The 22,076-nt window shown below is 40.8% G+C and overlaps 1 protein-coding gene across 6 annotated transcripts in view; it reads right to left on the reverse strand.

The window, feature by feature from the left end:
- LOC121168205 (zinc finger protein 106-like) overlaps positions 1 to 22,076 on the reverse strand; it is a 54,753-nt gene that overhangs the window by 22,180 nt on the left and 10,497 nt on the right. For 4 of the 6 annotated variants that reach the window (XM_040998094.1, XM_040998093.1, XM_040998096.1 and 1 more), the window contains exons 2-6: positions 21,070 to 21,155; positions 15,040 to 15,101; positions 7,674 to 7,874; positions 1,970 to 4,141; positions 464 to 1,064 (exon numbers count right to left, since the gene is read on the reverse strand). In XM_040998094.1, the coding sequence (XP_040854028.1) occupies positions 464 to 1,064; positions 1,970 to 4,141; positions 7,674 to 7,874; positions 15,040 to 15,101; positions 21,070 to 21,123 (3,090 nt within the window). In that variant the 5' untranslated portion in view covers positions 21,124 to 21,155. Of the gene's footprint in view, positions 1 to 463; positions 1,065 to 1,969; positions 4,142 to 7,673; positions 7,875 to 15,039; positions 15,102 to 21,069; positions 21,156 to 22,076 lie in introns of those variants that run through there. The other 2 variants (XM_040998095.1, XM_040998097.1) reach the window with 2 other exon arrangements.

Genomic DNA, 22,076 nt, shown 5'->3' on the forward strand with positions numbered 1-22,076 from the left:
GGGACTAAAAATATATATACACTATGCTCGTAGATATGTACTCTAGTAGTATTAAATCACCTTAATACGATGCCTAGTAGTTGGGGCTCATCCAGGTCCTATAAACACAACAGAATTCCTTTCTCCAGCAGAAGTACAGAATGCAGCTATGGAAACATTAAGTTATAGCTGAAGATAAGACTTAGCCTTGGTCAGGTGATAAAACCACCACTGGCTTGGAGATTAATTTTAAAGATGACCTCATATTTTCCTAGTACTGTACATTCATATCAGGTTACACTGAATTTAGCAGAATTACTCAATGCAAACAACCAGTAGGATAAAAGAGCCTCGTAATTCTGCTATTCTGGAGTGGAGAGTGTCAATCTCAGATGCCCAGAAAAATTCAACAGTACATTTTCCTTATAAACAACCAAGCTGGCACAGAGATAATTTACCAAAAATACACAGGAATTGTACTCACTCCGGTGGCTCTTCGTTTCTTCCTAATACTCGGGCAATCGTTTTGTTCAGCACCAGAGGTACAGCTGCTGTCTGTGGCTGCATCCGCTAAGCTGGAGCTTGCCAGGGCTAAGGATGCATCCGATGGTGAGTTTCTTTCTCTTTTACTCTCCTGAGCAGTCTGACGCTCGCATGGTGGTGTAGACCTTTCCTGGCTGCCCAAGTCTTCAGCTGAGTGCACTGCGGGCATTATCCGGTCAGAGGGTACTTGTGCACTGGGTTCATCTGCTCTCAGGGTGGTGCCCAGAGACGTCGCTTCCTGTTTAAGGCGCAGCATTCCTTTAGGACTCTGTGCAGCCGCCAGTGAGTTATTCAGCGACACAACCTGCTGGGGCTCATTTTCTTTGCTCCCAGTTTCCTCAGTGAAGAAGCTATACATGGAAGGTGCCCTGTCCACAATCACACTGCTCTCAGAAAGGCTTCGCTTCCTCGCCAAGCCAGGAGAGGAAGAGATGGAAATGCCTTCCCAATGGAATCCTTCTCGATCAGACAGATCAGGTTCCCCATCCAAATCTAAGGTCTCCTGCTCATTTTGAACCAGGGGTACCATTTCTATACCGAACCTTAAGGGAAAAGAAAAAAAAAACATGAACCAGATGTGGTTGAGGAGGATGCACACTATTTAATGTGCCAGGCTTCACTAAATACTGAGGACACAAAAACAAGTTAAGATGGGTCTTGTCTTCAAGGAACTCCCAGATCCTTACACAGCTATGAGAATACAGGTAAGGGAGTAAAAGTTGTAGGTTTGATTCCAAGTGCAGTTGTAAAGCTGTGACAGCAACAACAAAAGCAATTGTTAAGCACTCAAATTAAAAAAAAAAAACAAACACCTTTCATTGAACACTCAAGCCAGGCATTATGCTAACAATCTTTATACTTCTCGAGTACTACTCACGAGTGTAGTAAAGAAAAAAGGAGCAGAGCAAATCCATTATTTCAACAACAGAAAGGTAGTGTGCCATCAGTTCCAGACAGAAGGTAACGGGAGTGGTTACAGTTCAAAGTCCTACCACTCATCCCTAAACTAACACCTGGAAAGATATGGATTCACAGATACATTGCTTGGTGAACTTGCTCTCTCTAGCCCCTTTAGATGGTTTTCCCCTATAACTCCGCTGCATTTCTGAGAAGTATGGGGGCTTCTATTTTAACTGGCATTTCCTGCTAGTGAACATTTTATTTCATTTGTCATAGAACAGTACTCTAATAGTAAACAAAACTAGCCATTTACAATGGGTATTTTTGATAAGCATTTAACTTAATGAAGCAAGCAGAATTCCGTTGCCCAAGGTCAAAGGGTAACTTAAAAAGAAAAAAACAAAAAGAAAGAATCCAGCCATTGTGGTAGCTGAGGAATGAACCAATGGGTGGAACTTTTTGTGTCTCAAATAAATGAAACAGAATTTTACAAATTAATAGAACACAAGAGAGAAAGAAAACTAGATACTGAAGAAAGGCACCAAACCTGGGTAGGCCTTTGCCCAGCTCTTGTTTTTTCTTGGTTACTTGCTGAATGACCTGCTCCCAGTTGACGTTTCTCCGAGACGCGTTGAGGATCTGCCGTAGAGTTGGCTTGAGTCCAGATTCCTTGTCTGTCTCACTCTTTCGATGACCACTAATGTTGCGAATTCGGCGAGCACTGTTGAGATTCGGCTCGGGGAGGTGGGTTCCGGTTTTGCTCTTCAAACTGATGTGCCGGGTTAGATCTCTCTGGAGTGAGGCAGGAAAGCCAAGCTTGCTTAGTTCAGGCAGAAGGGAGCCTGAGGGCTGACCGCTATCGTCCTTTGGGAGCTCTCCGTCCAAGCTGGCGATCTCAAAGCCTTCTGTTTCGTCAGATCTGTGACATTTAACGGAGTCATCAACCTGTGCATCCTCTAGGGAGGTTTTCAAGTCTAACAGTAAGCTATGGTGTGGGCTGGGTGCGGAAGTCACTGGCAACTCAGACTCTTTCTGGAGGGGTGTGGAGCTACGTGGGGAACCAGACAGATTTTTAGGGGTCTTCAGGACTTGGTTTTCTCCCTCCTTCTCATCAGAAGCCTGACTGCTACAGGATAGAACTTGTGCCGTGGAAGAACCCAGGGATCCAGGCTTTGTTCTGTGCTTTTCCTTGTGGGATGTCTCCCCATCACTTTCGTCTCCTAATGCGCGCACCTGGAGCTCGATCTTCAGAGACCCTCTTTCTGACTCCTCTACGTTCCGGCTCATTTTTGCATAGTTCTTGGTCCTTTTAGAACTGCTGAGCAGTGGAGTTTGCAGTGACTCCTGACACTGCAGCACCTCTTTGGCTTTTCGTAATGTATCATTCAAACTGTCATGGGGTTTCTTAGGAGGGCCACACTTACTTTTATTCCCCTTTGAAGTACGAGGACATGAACCACGCAATTTGGAACTGGAAGAACCATGATTATTTTCCTTAGTAGGTTTGTTCAAGGGATTCAAGTATTCTCTGGGCAAAAAAGAATTTCTTTTGGTGTTCTTTGAGGGATTCTTTGAATCCTGCTTTTGAGGAACTGATTTAGTGGCTGGCCTTAGAGGGGGCGGGGACTTCATTGCTGGCATCTTATTGGAGTTGTGTTCACACTCAGGTTTTTCTGTAACAGCACACTCTCTCACCCCCTCACAGGAAGCGGTGCAGTCAGAAGTGGCTTTGTGACTAAGAGACCCAGTAGGTATTTCTTTTTGTGCTGACATTAGGAAATTACTTTTACCAGCTTGAGGGTCTTGCATTCCTGTGGGTATTAAACTAATATCAGACAAAGGTTTATCTGTCTTTTCTGAATTGTTACCACTGACTTCTTTCAGAGCTGACTGTGGATCCAGAGTCTTCTGGGAGGGATATGGCGTCCAGCGATGCTGCTTTTCCCTTGTTACATTACTATTCTTTCCACCAGTTTTGGAAGCTGCAGTGTCAGTCTGTTTAGTGGTTTGGCTTTCCAGTTGTTCGAAGTTGAAGTTAAGTAAGTTTTCTGAAGGATACTTATCACTTGTAAATCCTTCAGAAGAACCTCCATATGCAACAACTGTACCCACTTTATCACTTTCTTGCCACTGCCAATTATATCTCTCCTGACCGTACAGGCTTGCCTTACCAGATTTCTTGTTCCATGGCACGGTCTTATCTTCCTTTTGAGAGTTAGAGTTTCTGTTCCACCCTGGTTGAAATCTGTCTCTAGAGCCACTGTAATTCCAGTTATTTGTGCTACGTACACTGGATTTCCAGTTTCCATTACTGCTGTTCATATGCCAACTGGAAAAACCACCTGTTCCTTCAAAATGCCAACTGGAATTCCTTCCTGATCCATTATGATTCCAATCTACTAATCCACTATTTGGATGCCAGCTACTCCCAGGGTTACTATGGCTGTGAAACCAATTCAGGGAGACTCCTGAAACATCCTTATGCCATCCAGAACGTCCTCTTGCTCCACTGTTCCTCAAGTGAGAAAAACTGTTTAACCTGTTACTGTTAAAGCCATCATTCTTCCATGTCCAATCCCACTGTGGAGGTCCACGGTGATGCCTGCCTGCTTGACTATAACTCTCTCTATCTTGGTAAGGGAGTCGATCTTCTCGTCTCCTTTGGGGTCGTCTATCATCAGAGTTTATTTCTTGGCTGCTCTTGGAAGGTTCATTTTGTCTGTAAGAAAAAGAGTTTCTCATTAATGATTTAAAGGCATTCACAAGCTTCCTTTAAGGGCATTATCCTTCATCCTTTCTTCTACCATCCTCTCTGCTAAGAGTACATAACAGAGCCTATTTTTATATCTATGAGATAGTTAAATTTATATTTCTCAACTCATTAGCTTAAACTATTTCCCCTGTACCACCAATTATGTTAAAAGTTGGCCAATGTTCATTCCTCTTCCTTTCTTTGATGTGCTTTTTTGTTGTTGTTGTTTCAAGAATCCAACTAATATTTTACATTTATGGAGCTTTTTGATTTTTTAAATTTTTATTAAAAATCTCGACCATGCCAGGACAGGTGGAGCAGCCAGGACTCAAACTGGCTCCCAATGGGATATCAATATTGCAGGTGGCAGCTTGGCCTATACTGGCTATTTCCCAGCCTCATGGATCTTTCTTAAAATAAAAACAATATCGCTATGGTTAGTTATCATAGTTAATAAAATACTATTTCAGTTTAAGTTCTTTCTGCAAAACGTGGAGCGGCTGACACTGTGGCGTTGTAAGCTGAGGCACTGATATTCTATATGGGCACCAGTTTTACTCCCAACTGCTCCACTTTCAATCCAGCTCCTTGCTAATGGCCTAGGGAAAGCAGCACAGTATTAGAGATTTGGTCCTGGGCAGAAGATTCCACTCCATTCCTAACCACTAGACCTGGATAGAATTAGATATCCAGGGCCAGCATGGTAGCCTAGGGCTAACCTCGCCTTGAACATGCTAGGATCCCGTATGGGTGTCAGTTCTTATCCCGGTGGCCCCGCTTCCCATCCAGCTCCCTGCTTGTGGCCTGGAAAAGCAATTGAAGACGACCCAAAGCCTTTGGACCCTGCACCAATGTGGGAGACCAGGAAGAGGCTCTTGGCTCCTGGTTTCGCATAAGCTTAGCTCCAGCCACTGTGAGTGATCACTTGGGGAGTGAATCAGCAGACAGAAGATCTTCCTCTCTGTCTCTCCTTCTCTCTGTATATCTGACTTTGTGATAAAAATAATATAAATCTTTTTTTTTAAAGATTTATTTTATTTTTATTGGAAAGGCGGATATACAGAGAGGAGAGACAGAGAGGAAGATCTTCCGTCCGATGATTCACTCCCCAAGTGAGCGCAACAGCCGGTGCTATGCCGATCTGAAGCCAGGAGCCTCATCCAGGTCTCCCACGCGGGTGCAGGGTCCCAAAGCCTTGGGCCGTCCTCGACTGCTTTCCCGGGCCACAAGCGGGGAGCTGGATGGGAAGAGGGGTCGCCAGGATTAGAACTGGCGCCCATATGGGATCCCAGGCGTGCAAGGTGAGGACCTTAACCACTGCGCCACCGCGCCGGGCCCAATAATATAAATCTTAAAAAAAATTGAATCTTCTAAACTAGTTTGGTTTCTTTCCCTAAACTAGATTTAAACCTTAAACCAAGCACTGACTTTAACTCGCTTTTTTTTTCTTTTACAAATTGAATTATAACTTCATTTAACTAAAACTTCACTCACTTAACACTACAAAGAACCACCCTTTCTAGGGTAGGGCATTTAGCCTAGTGGAATGTCTGCATCCTGATTTTAGCCGCCTCTACCTCTGGGATACAGAGGTAACAGCTCAAGGAATGGGTTCCTGCCACTTGTGTAAGCACAAGGACTGAGTGCACATTTCGGGCATAAGCCAGCACATGGGGTATGCAAAAGCTGTCTCTACCTGGAAAGAACTAAATTAAAGAAAACAGTTCTGGGGTAGACAGCCAACAGTTGGGATGTGGGTGAGATTCCTGTCCCCTGTTGAGTGCCTGTGTCTGGCACAAATACCTGGCTCTGATTCTGACTCCAACTTCCTGTTAATGCAGACCTTGGGAAGGAGCTGTGAGAGCTCAACAAACTATGCCCCTGACACTCCAGGGTGAGACACAGACTGCACCTTGGCTCAGCTTGGGAAGCATTTGGGGAGGGAGCTAGCACATGGGAATATTCTCTTGAACTGTTTTCTTAGAAAAAAAAAATTGTTATAATCACTTCTCAACAGGAGACCTTCTGTTCCCAAGTAACACGTTATTACACATACCACAAGATTGTAAAGAAAAAAAAAATCATTAACCAAATTGCTTTTACCTTTTATTTCTAAGCAGCGGACAATTCTGGTATCCAAGGAGATCACTGTCTTAGCTATACTAATATAATTAGTAATAAGATAATTGGTAAAAAAAAAAAATCATTCATGAAGTATATTTTCTAGGTCATCATGAACTGGTTACACTGAGGGAATAACAGCATTTAGTCAAACTCACAGCCCACCCCTCACCCCCAAAATCTTAGTTTAAAATTTCCTAAGGAAAAAAAAATCAAGAAGAAATAAGTAGACAATTTTATAAACATGTCACCGAGGCCTATCAAAAGACTCAAATAGTAACTATGAGAGGAATGTCTGATCTACTCAGATTCTCTTTTACTCTCTGACTTAATGTCCAGTCACTGACACAGATAAGCTAATAACGGAACTAGCGGGTAAGAACAAGCAGCAGCTCATCTCCTAGGGGCTCCAGCACCTAACCCAGAACAAAGTGAAAATACAGCTATATTAAAAGCATGGAGAATGTGTGAAAGAGTAAGCAACTGAATAATTTAAGAACTAATGCTGCTATGTTTTTAAAACTACAGAAAAGCCTCCTTCAGACCCTTGTTCAAATACAACTTTAACACAGAGTAAAAACTATACACTTCCTTTGTATATCCAAACCTCTAATTAAAAATAACCACTCTCTGAGAAGGAGTTCTAACATTTCACTTTAGAATTTGAAATATTTCTCATCATCATGTCACAGTACTTCGAAACTAATTCTGCCGTAATTGGTTTCCCCACTTTCACTTCCACCTAAAAATGTCTGCTTTGATTAAACTCTTTAGACTATAAAACAGTCAAAACACAGTGCCCAACACACGAATGTACAAATGTAAACATGAAATCATGCACCACACAACCTACAGTCATCTGGCACAAATCAAAAATAAAAACGTATTCAGTAAATATTTATAGATTTATTGAGAGTGAACCAATCACCATAGAAGTCACTGAGATTTCAAGGAGAAACTAAATTTGACAGAAGCATCATGCTAATTCACATCCAGTAAAAACCTATTTCCTTGGCTATGTTACTTTGGCAATAGGAAATACCATATTCAATGAGGCTTATACTCTAATACCTTTCCACAAGAATAAAAGTAGTTCAAAACCTGGTTAACAACATAATAAAATTTTCAAATATGTAACTAAAGCTAGTTATGTAAGGACAATATTCATTTTGGTTAATGTTAAGCAAATAGTACTCAAATAACAGAGAATGCATTCCACCGCCTTTTTATTCATCGCATAGCAACCTCAAGCAACGCCTCATAACTAAATTTACCTGTGACATGCTGAAGAGTATAAAAATGTAAAATGTATTCTATAATCTATACGGTGTTCTGTGACAAGATGAGCTTCTTAAGGAAAACTGAAATCCTTACTTACCGACTTTGTTCTTTCCTTTGTTTTATTAACTGAACAAGTTCCTTGTCAAAATACTCTTCTTCCTCTTCATTTTCCTTTCCATCATCTTCTCTTTCCTGGGCATCAACCTTATCTTTGTGCAACTGGCTAGAAATGTGCTTTGCATACGCGGAGAGACCCACTTCTGTGACCCCGCACACGCGGCACTCATGACTGCTGTCCCTAGGGAAAGAGGGAGATGAAGGACATTCAATCCTCCCCACTGGCATGGCAAACTCAGCAGGTCTGTTACAGGTTCCTCTGAAATACACTGCACCCTTGGATGCAATGAAAAATTAGTGCTAGCCAATTCCAATGCTCCTTTCATCCACTTTTAATAAACTGTTTGAGAAGTTACTTTGGAAATGAATTCAAGATTATTTTCCAGCAATCAAGAGGCAATACGCTTGAGGTTAAGGTAGTACTTGGGGAGGAGAAATCGTCTTGAATTGCTGTACTTAAAATCTTGCCAGAGGAAACATGGTGAAAGGGGAGGCAGGGCAGGGGGCTCAGAGCAAACCCAAGTTGCCCTGGAGCACACCCATGATGCCAGCTGCACTCAAGGGCCCGGTGACAAGGCCTCCCTTTTCATCTCCTGCTGCGGCGGTTCCATCCAGTCAAAGCTAAGGGGTGGAGAACAGAGGGGGTGGCAAGGCCAATCCCGAGGGGGTAACTCGATCTGAACAGCTGGAACTCTGCCTGGAATGCCAAGATTCCGGACCAGGGGCAACTGATAGACCCAAGCAAACTTTTTTGGTCTGGATGATACATGTGATCCACATGCTGCTTCAGAAGGGCTTATTTTAAAGAGAATGGAAAGCATTTCGGTTGTAGGAGGCGAACAGCTGTTGTCAGGCAACTGTTTTTTCTCAAGTTTCAGAAAATGCCATAGAAAGAAAGAAAAGAGAAAGCTTGAAGAAAAAAAAGTAAAACCAGGTTTTCAGGTAAACAGGGCAGACATCTTTTTTTCTTAATACATTAAATGGTATATCTCAAACTGGCCACAGTCTAGAATCATGGCCAGAGTTATGGTAAATAATAATAATAATAATAACAACTGCTTTTTAAGTTCCTTAATCCTTTGCGTGGACTGGCTGTCGTTCAGGAGGAATATTTGAACACTAGAGTTACAGAACAGTAGTAACCATTTCAAATCCAACTAGCTAGCCGCCTTAAGTCTGCATCATGCATCTTGAGTTCACACTCGTGACATTTTTGCACTTTCTATACCAATCTATAACAACAATAACAAAAGACAATCTGTCTTCGGCCAGATAGCCATACATGCACATCTCTTCATCTTTCCCTCGCATTCAGCCAAACAACACAAGGGCAGAATTTGTATGAATTAACCAGAAGAGACCCTCAAAACTCAGCACCTCATTTAGCAGAAGATGACCATCATTACACATTACCCAAGTGTTCAACAAAAAACAAAACACAACAACAACTTACCAAGCAACTACAGAATTCCAGAAGTTATGCTAAGATTATGGTCAGTGCTGCAATTACTTCCATAATACCTAGTCAGTTTAAAAAACAAAGCTGTTTCGTACTTTGTGGGGATCACGAAGACTGCCTCACAAAGAGAAAATTTTTAGGCTTTTACCTGTTTTTAGGGCTTTGCAAACTCAAAGTCTGATGTTGCAGAAAAAACGTGAAATGCTTATTTCACTTCTATTTCTTTGCAAGGCAGAGACAGTGACATTGAACTTCCCAAATGCCTGTAATAGCCAAGGCTGCATCAGGATTCGGATTCAGGAGCAGAGAACTACATCCAGCTCTCCAACATAGGGGCAGGAACCATCTTCTGCCTCCTTCACAGGAACATTCATAGGGGGCTGGATTAGAAATAGCCAGGATTGGAGAGACACTCTCTCATATGGAATGCCACCGCAAGTGGTAGTTTAAGCTGCTGCACCATCATGCTGGTTCCCCTCAGGATCTATAAAATGCTACATTGTATACTGCAGTACCAAGATCATCATTCTTAGTGGTAATTTAATGTAACGTATAAAGAGTAAATTCCTGATTTTACCCCTATATCTAATATGTAGAGAATTTTCCCTATGTACAAAATATCAGAATTCTAAGAATCAAGAATCCTCTCTTGGGGTAACCCTTGTGGCACAGTGAGCAAAGCTACCACTTGTGGTGCTGGCATCCCAGATATATTCCAGTTAGTGTCCTGGCTGCTCCACCTCCAATTCAGTTCCTTACCTATTGCCTGGAAAAGCAGCAGAGGATGGCTCAGGTCCTTGGGATCCTGCACCCCTACCAGAAACTCAGAAGAAGCTGCTTGCTTCTGCCCTTAGACCGGCCCAGCTCTGGCCATTGTGGCCATTTGAGGAGTGAACCAGTGGATGGAAGACCTCTCTGTTTCTCCCTCTAAATCTTTCAAGTAAATAAACAAGCCTGTTAAACTGCTGTACTTAAAATCATGCCAGAGTGAAAGCGGAAGTAGGGCAGGGGCTCAAAGTTGCTCTAAAATAACAGAAAAACACCTTCCCTCCCTAAAGACACAATTGATTTTTTTAAATGAAAGAATTTTAAAGTAGGTAAAATCCAGGCCCAGTGTGGTAGCATAGTGGCCAAAGTCCTTGCCTTACATGCATCAGGTTCCCATATAGGAACTGGTTTATGTCCCAGCTGCTCCGCTCCCATCCAGCCCCCTGCTTGTGGCCTAGGAAAGCAGTCAAAGGCGGCCCAAAGCCTTGGGACCCTGAACTCGCGTGGGAGACCTGGAGGCAGCTCCTGGCTTTGGATCTGCTCATTTCTGGCCATTTTGGCCACTTGGAGAATGAACCAGTGAACACAGGATCTTTTTCTCTGTCTTTCCTTCTCTCTTTGGATCTTTCCAATAAAAAAATGAATATATATTTTTTTTAACTTTTAAGATATGGAGCCAGAATGGTGGATCAGGAAGATAATCCTCCAGCTGTGGCTCTGGCATCCCATATGGACATGGGTTTCAGTCTCAGCTGCTCCACTTCCAATCTGGCTCCCTGCTTGTGGCCTGGGAAAGCAATTGAGGATGGCCCAAGGCCTTGGGACCCCGTACCAACATGGGAGATCTCTGCTTTTGACTTCAAATTGGCTCAACTCTGGCCACTGTGGCCACTTGGGGAGTAAACCAGCAGATGGGAAGATCTTTCTCTGTTTCTCCTCTCTGTAAATCTGATTTTTCAATAAAAAATAAATCTTTAAAAAATTTTTGTTGTTGTTGTTGAAGTCTAAGCCATGGTACACAAGTTACAGCGCCACCTGCAGTGACACCAGCATCCCATCTCAGAGCACCTGTAGGAGCCCCTGCTCTGCTTCCCATGAGGCTCCCTGCTGCCCTGGGAAAGCAGGGCCCTGTAATCATGTGGAGATCTTGGACCCTGGCTTCAGTCAGTCCACCAAGGCCATTTGGAGGTTAATCAGTGCACAAAATCTCTTCTCTCTCTCTCTCTCTCCTCTCTGGTACTCCTCCTCCTTTCCAATCAAATTAAATTATATATATATATATATATAGTGAAAATTTTTCAAAATAAATTAGAAAATATTTTTGCAAGGGTGTTGTAGCCCAGTGGGTTAATGGGCTGCTTGGGATGCCACACTCCACACTGGAGCACCTGGTTTAAGTCCAGGCTACTCTTGATCCAGCTCCCTCCAATAGCCCAAATCATTTGGGTTTCTACCATACACATGGGAGACCTGCACAGAGTTCCTAACCCTGGCTTTGACCTGGCCCAGTCCTGGTTGTCGCAGGCATTTGGAAAGTAAACTGGGCAGGCAACGGATGCTTGTGTGTGCCTTTCAAAGGAAAAATTAAAAACAGATATCACTAATGCTTTTCTTATCAACGAAATCTAGTTTTTTAAAAAAAGAGATAAACTTTACAAGATATTTTAAAAAGAGAGAATCTATATTTATAAAAACCACATTTTATGAAAATTCAAATGTGATTGGAGGTAACTATCACTCCTGTTCTGAATGCCGTAAGAATTCATGACTTCACATATGACATTTGAAAAGCTATATGCTTTTAAAAGTTCATAGCAAATTAAATAACTTACTTTTGTTATTTTCAAATTTTTTTCATTTTGTCTTCTATTTTTCTTTTAAAATTTTTTCTAAATATATTTGTTACATTCTATATAAGAACTAATTTATACAAATATAAAAAAAAAATTATGCTTTGCTTCTTAGCTAATAAAGGCAATGACCGTCCCCGGGGAGGTTACAGGAGGGCCCAAATTAGCCTCATCCTGCTCCACACAATTTCCTCTCCTGTGTGAAAGGCAAAGTCTTAAGATACTCGCTCCAGAAGGGCTTCTTTATTAAGCTTGTTCTAACTACCCCACAACAGCTGCTGGATAAATAAAGGTTTGAGCTTTTCGAATAGCATCTATCAGGAGAACTACTTATAGCCCGCACATCTGAACAAGTATATCAGCAAAAAGGGAAGACAGTTCTGGAGGTCCGTAACTATGTAACCAACAGGACAGTAACTTTTCATTCAAGATGTAATTCAAAATTTAAACACAGATATTCAATTCTAAACCAAAGCACAACCAACAACAACCATAAACACAATTGTAAAAACAGATAAACCCCTAACATCAGTAAGCAAATTTAGTAGCGGACATTCACCTTAAGCTCATGTCCCACACTGGAATGAACTAGTTTGTGAAAGTTCTAGCTTTCATCTCAAGTAATACTTTTGTTTGTTTTTTAAACCTAATAGCTAAGCATGAAATCTAAAGGAATGAGAAGACAACAAAAAGAGAAAGCATCAGGGAAAAGAAATAATGACTGGTAAGTACCTGACCACATGGTACAAACTGGTGATGACTGTCCTTACAGTGACGACTCCAAGTCATCAAATTTTGAGATTTTATAGTTTTGCTTTGTCTTAAAGTCATATATACAGAGAGGAAGATTTTTCCATCCGATGATTCACTCCCTAAGTGGCCGCAATGGCCGGAGCTGTGTCAATCCAAAGCCAGGAGCCAGGAACTTCCTCCAGGTTTCCCTTGTGGGTGCAGGGTCCCAAGGCTTTGGGCCATCCTCAATTGCTTTCCCAGACCACAAGCAGGGAGCTGGATGGGAAATAGGGCTGCAGGGATTAGAACCAGCGTCCATATGAGATTCCGGGCACATTCAAGGCAGACTTTAGCCACTACGCTACCATGCCAGGCCCTGAGATTTTACAGTTTTTTAAGAAAGCCATTTTGTCAGTTGTTTTTCTTATTATCAGCTTGCCTTTTCCCTTGTAATTTGTTGTAGTTCAGGGAACCACATCAAACACATTAGCTATACCTGTCTCACTGTGCTAAACACTATCTATTACACTCTATGTGAAAGACTGTAAGGAAAGCGCTTGTAGGCAACCAACACAAAGGTAAGGGGGTCTGTTATGGCATAACAAGTTAAGCTGCCATTTGCGATGACAGTGTCCCATAAAATATCAGCTCAAGTCCTGGCTCTGCCTCCAATCCAGCTCCTTGCTAATGCAACCAGAAAAGCAGAGGGAGATGGCTCCATGTGGGAGATCCAGATGAAGTTTCAGGTTTTCAGCTTTAGTATGAACCAGCCCAACCACTGTGGCTATAAGAAGTGAGGCACAGTGGCATAGCAAGCTCATCTTCTACTTGCAGCATCGGTTTGAGTTCTGGCTGCTCCACTTCTGATTCAGCTCTTTATTTATGGACTGGGAAAGCAGCAGAGGATGGCCCCAAGTCTTTGGGATCTTGCACCCATGTGGGAGATCCGGAATAAGCAACTGGCTTTGGACCAGCCCAGCTCTGGCAGATGCAGACATCTGGAGAGTGAACCAGTGAATGGAAGATCTCTCTTTCTGTAACTCTCCTTTCATGTAAAATAAATAAACCTTTTAAGATAAGCAAGTATATTGTATTCAACATTCATCTAAAATATTCATATATTATATGCCGTACATGAGTAAGCACAAAATTACTCTCTTCTGAATAGTCTGGATATTCAAGCTGAAATTTATATTGGAGGATCAAAAACTTTTAATGCTTTTTTCCTCATTATCTACTGTCCCAAATAACAAAGGGACACGGTTATGTTGTTTCCAAGTAGGAAGGAGGAACATGCTACAGAACAACACATATTGACATCTTGCTCAGTTATACTAACAAGAAAACAAAATGTAAGCATTAACATAAGTCCATGTAAGCACACACAAAAGTTCTCAACACGACGAAGAGCGGATATGATTCTCCCCTAGGGTGAGGAGGGAGAAAGAGTAAGAGGATTTTTTTTTTTTTTGGTGTGATCTTTATTGTGAACATGAATCTTAAATAATCAAAACTTGTTTTTTAAAAAAGTTTTGAATGGTTGCTTAGTGATCTCTGAATCCGTTAAGGTCCCAGCCTTGGAAATCAATGGGCTTCCCTCCTACTGACCAGATTTACCAACCTCACTTAGTTTTATTTTACATTGCACATGGGGCACGTGGCACTTGGCAGTCACCAAGGTAAAGTGAATGTAAGATCTATCACTCACTGAGATCCTGGAGAGGAAAAAATCGCACTAATGTGTTGAAAAGATGCCGAGTGCTCGCTTCGGCAGCACATACACTAAAACTGGAAGGAGAAGATGCTGAAAGTTGAATCACACACTAATTTTTCCACAACATCTACAACTTCATGAGTTAGATACAAACCATTTCAATTGATCTAGGTTTCTACTCATGGAATTAAAATACAATTTAGGTCTCTCCGTTTCCTAATATTTTCTCCCGTTTTCCACACTTTAAAGTAGTAGTTAAAAATACCGAAAAAGGAATCATAGACGGGGGGAAAAAACAAAAACACAGAAGCTTTCATTTTTAAAGGTGTTTATTAGATTGTTTTTCCCTAAAAATCTCAAGCTTTAAACTATAACACAACACTCATAAATACACTGCAGGTTTACAATTTACACTACGGAGAGTTCCTGTGATTAGAAGACTTGGGATTTCTCAGATCAAACCCCGAGGTTTGTGGGATGAACTATCTGGAACACAACACAGCAAAATATGAACCAGACTGGCTGCAAGGTTGCTGCGTAATAAGAAAGCTTCCTAATGAAAGTTCTAGCTGATTCCAACTCACTTTGCTTGTTATCTACTTGTTGAAGGGTTGTTATGTCTACACATTTGAGATAGCCAAAGAAAACAGGCTTTATTCCTTCTGAATGCCAGAAGTTTGCTATATTTATTACTAATTCTAAGTGAGTATTCAATGTCCTAAGACAAAGTTCCTTTACCATGGATTACCAGAAATCAAACCATCAGCACTCAGACCCCCACCCCCAATATTTACAAATTTATGGAAGAGAGCAGTCCCCATACCTGCCCTTCAGGTTCTCAAGTTCCCTGTGATGCAACATGCTCCGCATGTGTTCGTCCATCTCCTTCAAAATTAAAGAAAGCAGGTTAAACTAAGGGCCACTGCTTTATCCATTCCTGCTTCTACTTAATAACAACTGAGGCACAAGCTCCTGCATCCCAATTTTTTTTGCAGCGTCTTCTCAATTCAACATGAATCAGTTCTTTACTAAATAATTTTTTTATATTACTCAGCCATTAAAAAGAATGAAATTCTACCATTTGCAACCAAATGGTCCCAACTAGAGATCATTATGCTCAGTGAAATAAGTCAATCCCAAAAGGACAAATAACGTATGTTTTCTCTGATATAAGGCAATCTTCATGCAAATTATAAGATCAACAGCCCTTTCAATACTGTTTTTGCTGCAACCCATGGGTTTTGATATTTTTGTTTTTATTTTCATTTCTTCAAAATAGTTCCTTTTCTCTTCATTGATTAATCGATTACACAGTAGCATCATTTTCTCCAAATAGCATTTGTGTTTTCTTTTTCATTTCTTCATCGACACACTGGCATGTTACTTAAGTAGCATGTTACTTAATTCCATGGTGCTATAAATATTTTTTTAACTTTATTCCTGTTGTTGATTTTGTTTTATGGCTTCTCACTGAAGAAAATGTATAGTAACTGAGTAACAGATTATCATATTCAGATGTGAAGATACAGTGCAGTATGCATTTCTGCTTCCAAATCAAAGATGGACTCCCAATGAGACTGTTGGATGTGTCTTGACAATGGAATGCTGGACTGTCAGCAATTGTCTGCACCAGCAATGTCAGGACTCGCTTAAATAGCAGAATGATGGACTTACGACTGTTTATGAAGGCCTACAGTATTCTAATAATATGAGGGAAATAAGTTAGGGGAGGAGATTTGGGGAGGAGATAAAGAAAATCCCAGAATCCCAGGAACTGTTACCATAAAACTAAAAATAAGATAGAAGGGAAAAAAAAAGAAAGAAAGAAAGAAAGAAATACAAAGTAACCCCAGAAAACAAAAATAAAAAAATAATTCACTTTTGGCTGCTTTTCACATATTTAATTTTTGAATAAAATAAATTCTTAGATATATTTAAGTGACTTTCTCTAAAATGGTTGAAAGCTATTGTCTTGAGGAGGCAAAAGATTTAAAATAAACTAGGTTAAATAATACCCTCTTATAAAGAACTTGCTTTCTTAAAGACAAAAACCTCACAAATCACTTTTCAACTATTTGGCTACGTTTATCATGCTCTCCCTATTCTACTGAAAGTTTAAGAAATAAATATTTGTTGAATGAATGTAAATGAACAACTCGATTCTAGTAGGAGTTACAAACAACAGAAATTCTCTACAGCAGATCAGGACGTTTATCCTGCATTATCCTCCCTGTCCATTCCCCCTGTGACCCAACTGATCTGCTTGATTCTATCGAAAACTTAGAAAATTAATAGAATCCTCTCTCATTCCCTCATTTCATCATTATTGGGAAGTAAATAAAATTTGTGGAGAAAGTTGTCACCTAAAAACATGTACACATGAGAACACACTTGGGCATGTGCTTGCACATAAACATCTCAAAAAGCTGCCATCTTTCACTCCAAATAGTCAAATGTCATAACATAGTGTCTATATGGGGTGAATGCTGCAGTACAGTGGGTTAGGCCACTCCTTGGGATGCCAGCATCACCTATCCATGCTGGTCCACTCCACCTCCAATCCACTTTCTAATTAATGCATTTGGTGGCTCAAGGACCAGGACCTTTGTCACCAACGTGACATGAGACATAGTTTCTGGCTCCCGGCTTCTGTCCAGCACAGCCCCAGTTGGGGACATTTGGGCATAAAATCAATGGATGAAATTTTTTCTCCCTCATTCCCTGTCATTTTGCCTTTCAAATAGATAAGTTAAACAAACAACAACAACAGAAAAAAACAAAAACAGACAGACCAGTACAGTAGCCTAGCAGCTTAAGCCAGAGCCTTGCATATGCAGGAAATCATATGAGTGCTGGTTCTAATCCCGACAGCCCCACTTCTCATCCTGCTTCCTGCTTGTGGTCTGGCAAAGTAATCAAGAACGGCCCAAAGCCTTGGGACCCTGCACCCATGTGGGAGACCAGAAAGAAACTCCTGCCTCCTGGCTTCAGATCAGCTCAGCTCCAGCCATTGGAACTACTTGGCTCCTGGCTCCTGCAGCCACTTGGTAAGTGAAACACCAGACAGAAGTTCCTTCTCTCTCTGTCTCTCCTCCTCTCTGTATATCTGACTTTCCAATAAAAAATAAGTAAATCTTTAAAACAACAGAAAAAAAGAGATAATATTTATTTACATTTGTAATAAAAAAAAAAAGGACTTCCACACTACTGAGTATTACTATTACGCCCTGGATAAGTGCGTCAAATATTTTCTTGCTTGAACCACATAGTGCTGAGGGTGTATCAACCTCATAGACACAAGGATGAAGAGAAGTGAACCTGTTCATTTAGCAAATATTTATCAATATCAAAAATACTTATCACGTACTAAGTACAGTGCCAGGAACTGAAGGAACACATATGAATGTACTCAGTTTTGCCTTCTGAGATTCATAGTAAAGTTACCAAATTAGGTCTCAAAACCAGACAGCTCTGACACCAAAGCCAACGTTTCAGACACATCACACTTGCAAGCATCTAGCACATTAATATTTTTCATTACATTCGGTTCATGTATTAAAAACAGTACAGCCTAACAACTCATTATTACTTTAACTAAGATTCAAAAAGACTTCCTTTAAGTGGCAATTTTACTAAAGATGACCATGATTTCCTTCCTATCTCTTCAAATGTTTCATTCGTTGCAAGCCTCCCCTTTGAGCTGCCAATAATACGCCACTAACTAGAATGAACAGAGTTGCATCAGGTTTATGAAAGAATACAGAAAGAAAAAAAAAACCCCAAGAATATGTAATACCTCAAGTCCTTAGGCTTCCTGTGATTCAGTCTGTCCTTGATTTGGAGTTACAAGGCAAATCCCTTTCCTTAAGCTACATTATAATGGGTTTTGTTCCTCATAACCAAACTGTTCGTGATCAAAACAATTCTTACCTAGGTTATTCTGTGATATGAAAACTGATCCTATATCCAGTTCTTTCAAATTGTTATCACTTGGGTCCAGTACAGTAGCCTAGTGGCTAAAGTCTTCATCTTGCACATGCCAGGATCCCATATGGGCACCGGTTCTAATCCCAGAAGCTCCACTTCCCATCCAGCTCCCTGCTCGTGGCCTGGGAAAGCAGTTAAGGATGGCTCAAAGCCTTGGGACCCTGCACCCACTTGGGAGACCAAGAAGAAGCTCCTGGCTTCAGAATTGGCTCAGCTCCAGCTACTGCAGCCAGCCGGGGAGTGACTCATTGGACAGAAGATTTTCTTCTCCGTCTCTCCTCCTCTCTATATATCTGACTTTCAAATAAAAATAAATCTTTTAAAAAAAAACTTATCACTTAAAAGTTGGGGGCCCCCCTTTTTAAATTTATTCATTTTCACTGGAAAAGTAGATCAGATTTACAAAGAGATGGAAAGACAGAGAAGGATCTTCCCTCTGCTGGTTCACTCCCCAAGTGGTCGCAACAGCTGGAGCCGATCTGAAGCCAGGAGCCTCCTCCAGGTCTCCTGTGAGGGCATAGGGTCCCAAGGTCTTATGCCAATCTCCAGTGCCCTCCCAGGCCTCAGGCAGGGAGCTGAATGTAAAGCAGGGCAGCTAGAACATGAACAGGTGCCCACCTGGGATTCCGGCACATTCAAGGTAAAGATTTCACCACTATGCCATTACACTGGGACCTTAAAACTATTTTTTACATGACTTTTCATTTATTAAAGCAATTCATTGAATCTTTTGCTAAATTTACAAGCAAAAGCTGATCTTCCATCCTGTTCCCAAGGAATGAATTAGTGAGATAGGCAAGTTTTCAAAATAATTGGAAAAGACCCATAGACACAGTCTTAGGGTAGCAGTCCCAAATGCATATCTTCTCAGATAACAGGCTTCTATTTAGTTCCTCAAAGATTAATCAGCATTATGTTGTTAAGGGAGGAAAGATTTCATAAACAAACTTGGAAAAAAAACAAGTAATTCTAAAAAACAAAAACAAACTCCATTATTCTTCAGTGTTTTATACACTAATGGACATCAGCGAGGAAGGAATGTAGTAAACAGCTTCCCCCAACCAGACACCCTACTGTCATTTCTCCTACACAGCGTTTGCATAAACCAAGGTTACATTAATTTGAGAAACCAGAGGAAAGTATTACTTCAACATAAATTGTTCAGTTTACTAAAAACACCACAGTTGTTTTTCCAACCAAACCAATTCGTTAATTTCTTAAACCTTTTTATTCACTTAAATCATACCATTCCCTTGCTTAGAAACCTATAATTTCCTTTCCCTAAAGCAGAGGTGACCAACTCTGGTTCTTGAATTACACAGATGACAAAAATTATTTACTTATTTGAAAGGCAGAATAAGAGAGCGAGAACCAGAGGTATCTCCAATCTGCTAGTTCACTCCCCAGGTGGCCACCATGACCCAGGTCTGGGCCAGGCTGAAGCTAGAAACCAGGAACTTCATCCTGGGTTGGCAGGGGCCCAACCGGCTCATCATCTATTTTTTCAGTTGCACAGGTTTACAAAGTGTGGCTTAACCCAGTAAGTCACAAGGCAAGAAACCCCTCCCCAAGCATACTTTAAACCAGAACAGGAGGAAATGCCCCCAAATTCAAAAGGGCACAATCATAGTCTTACAAAACTACAACTCTACAAAAAGGCTGCTATCATTTACCTCTGAGAACCAGCCTACCCATCTCTCACTTTGTCCCCTTCTCCCTTCAGCCTGAAAGCAGTCATAGGAATTTTGATTTGCTGACAATTTGCATAAACCTTGATGGAAAAATCAAAAACTAGAAAGGCAGTTCTATCAGCTTTGCACAAAGGAGCTAATACATATGAAACATAATTCTAGAATTCCAATGGGCTTTTTTCATCACCAACAGAAATCCTAAATAGGGGGAAAAGTCTTCACCTCATCCTACTGTATGGCTCATAACCACCTAGCCCAAAGAGAGCCCGACTCTCTTCACTTCATTACTCATCATAGTCTAACGATTCCCAAGAATCAGATAACCCCTCTGTTCCATTTCACCAGGGTCTCTGTATAGATCTGAAACATCTCTCTTATTGCTAGGAGTCTTTCAAGATTCACTTTATCCCATCTGATTTCCCTGGCTAATCGAAGTCTGTGAGGCTCCATGGTTCTCCGAATTTCCAATGACAATCCAGAGCATCTTAAAATCATACAAAAATAATTCCTCCGTATTCAACCTAGTAGCATCACTTTGAAAGCAAACAAAAGACAAGGCAAAAAAGTGAAAGTTTTCTTAAAGTACCGATAAAATTCTTTTATGCAAGAAAAGGGTCTGCTGTTCTTTGGACAACAGCCCCATCTTGTGGACGTCTAGGATACTGTCACTATCGTTCTGCTGTACTGTACTTCACAAGCACGCAGGCACATAAGTGGGGATCTTCAAAAATTTCAAGGAAGATATATTACAATAAACTTATGAATAGATTCAAAGCTTTCTGCGCCAAAATAAAGCTAACCGTTTAGCTATATCTTTCCACAAACTTTTGGCAGTGCCCTTGTATAATACACGCTGTATCCTTAGCTTATCAAAAACTACCTGGTTTTAAAAATCTCTGAAAATAGTATAAACTCAACCTAATATTGTCTCTGTAACAGCTTACTTATGTTTTTCTGTACTGTTTATCTTAGGGTAACCTCAAAATCTGAGTAGAAGTTAAATAATATGGCTACTGATTTTTTTTGGAAACTAATGAGAAACAAACCAGTGGAAAGGGACCACAGTTTTGAAAAAAATCATAAACAAGAGTTTTAGAAACTTTTACCCATCTATTAACAACATGTCTCTGAAAACACAATTAGTTACAAAGCCCCAGACTAGCCTCCTCCATTACCTTTTTGGAGCTGTACACAATGTGGCACAGTATGCATTTTCGTTCTCGTACCATAGTGACCAGATCCGAAGCACTCAACTTCACACCTGCAATGAGGAAGTGACATTCAGTGACCTGGTTGGGTAAGCGCTGGATTTTGAAAGAAGACCCAAAGGTTTTCTAGCTCCAACCTTTTTCTTGAGTCCCCCTGGTCCTAGACGCGCTACACAAGATTTTCAAACCATTACTACAGCCAGCACTGTTTCACCCTCTAGACAGCGACACCAGATTCTAACAGATACACCTGCTTTCTACACAGGGGATTTGGTTTATTCCTTGTGAGACCTCAAGGCTTTACATCGTGAGTTTCCGAGATACTCCGCTTTCATTTCTAACTCTTATACAAAACTGTAAAAGGACCAATGGATTCACTTCTGTGGTCACTCAGCAGTTGCCTGGCTACTGAAATTACATTTTAAATGATACTGATGGTTAAGATAATGTCACTCAATAATAAAGTTTAAAATGTTAGGAATATATAATAACAATTTGGACTGCTGAGAAAACTGAATGCCAATAAGCTACTAAAACAAGAGCTAACTTTACAGGGACAGTATTATATATGCTTTCAAGGATTACTAATAAAATCCTAGATCACAAAATTAACATAAAATCACTTTGGTGTTAAAATTTATAGCATATTTGCTTTTCTAATTCCTTTCATTTATTTATTTCTGAATTTCTGTATTTTGAGTTGATGATTAATAACTTGAAATTTTTTAAACATTTCTGATACTATCTTTCTAAGCTTTATTTATTTGGAAGGCAGAGTAATAAAGAGAGACAAGGAGGGAGGAAGAGGAAAGGGGAGGGAAGCAGTAAGAGAGAGCGCCAGAAAGTTAAGAGTGAGAGAGAGATCTCCATCAATTTATCTTCCATTTGCTGGTTCATTCCCCGAAAGATCACAATGGTTAGAGCTGGACCAGTGCAGATCCAGTGGCCTTCACTTTCTTATTAAAAAAAAAAAA

Source organism: Ochotona curzoniae, unplaced genomic scaffold (assembly GCF_017591425.1).
Source record: "Ochotona curzoniae isolate NIBS_2020 unplaced genomic scaffold, NIBS_Ocur_1.0 patch75, whole genome shotgun sequence".
Lineage (NCBI taxonomy): Eukaryota > Metazoa > Chordata > Mammalia > Lagomorpha > Ochotonidae > Ochotona > Ochotona curzoniae.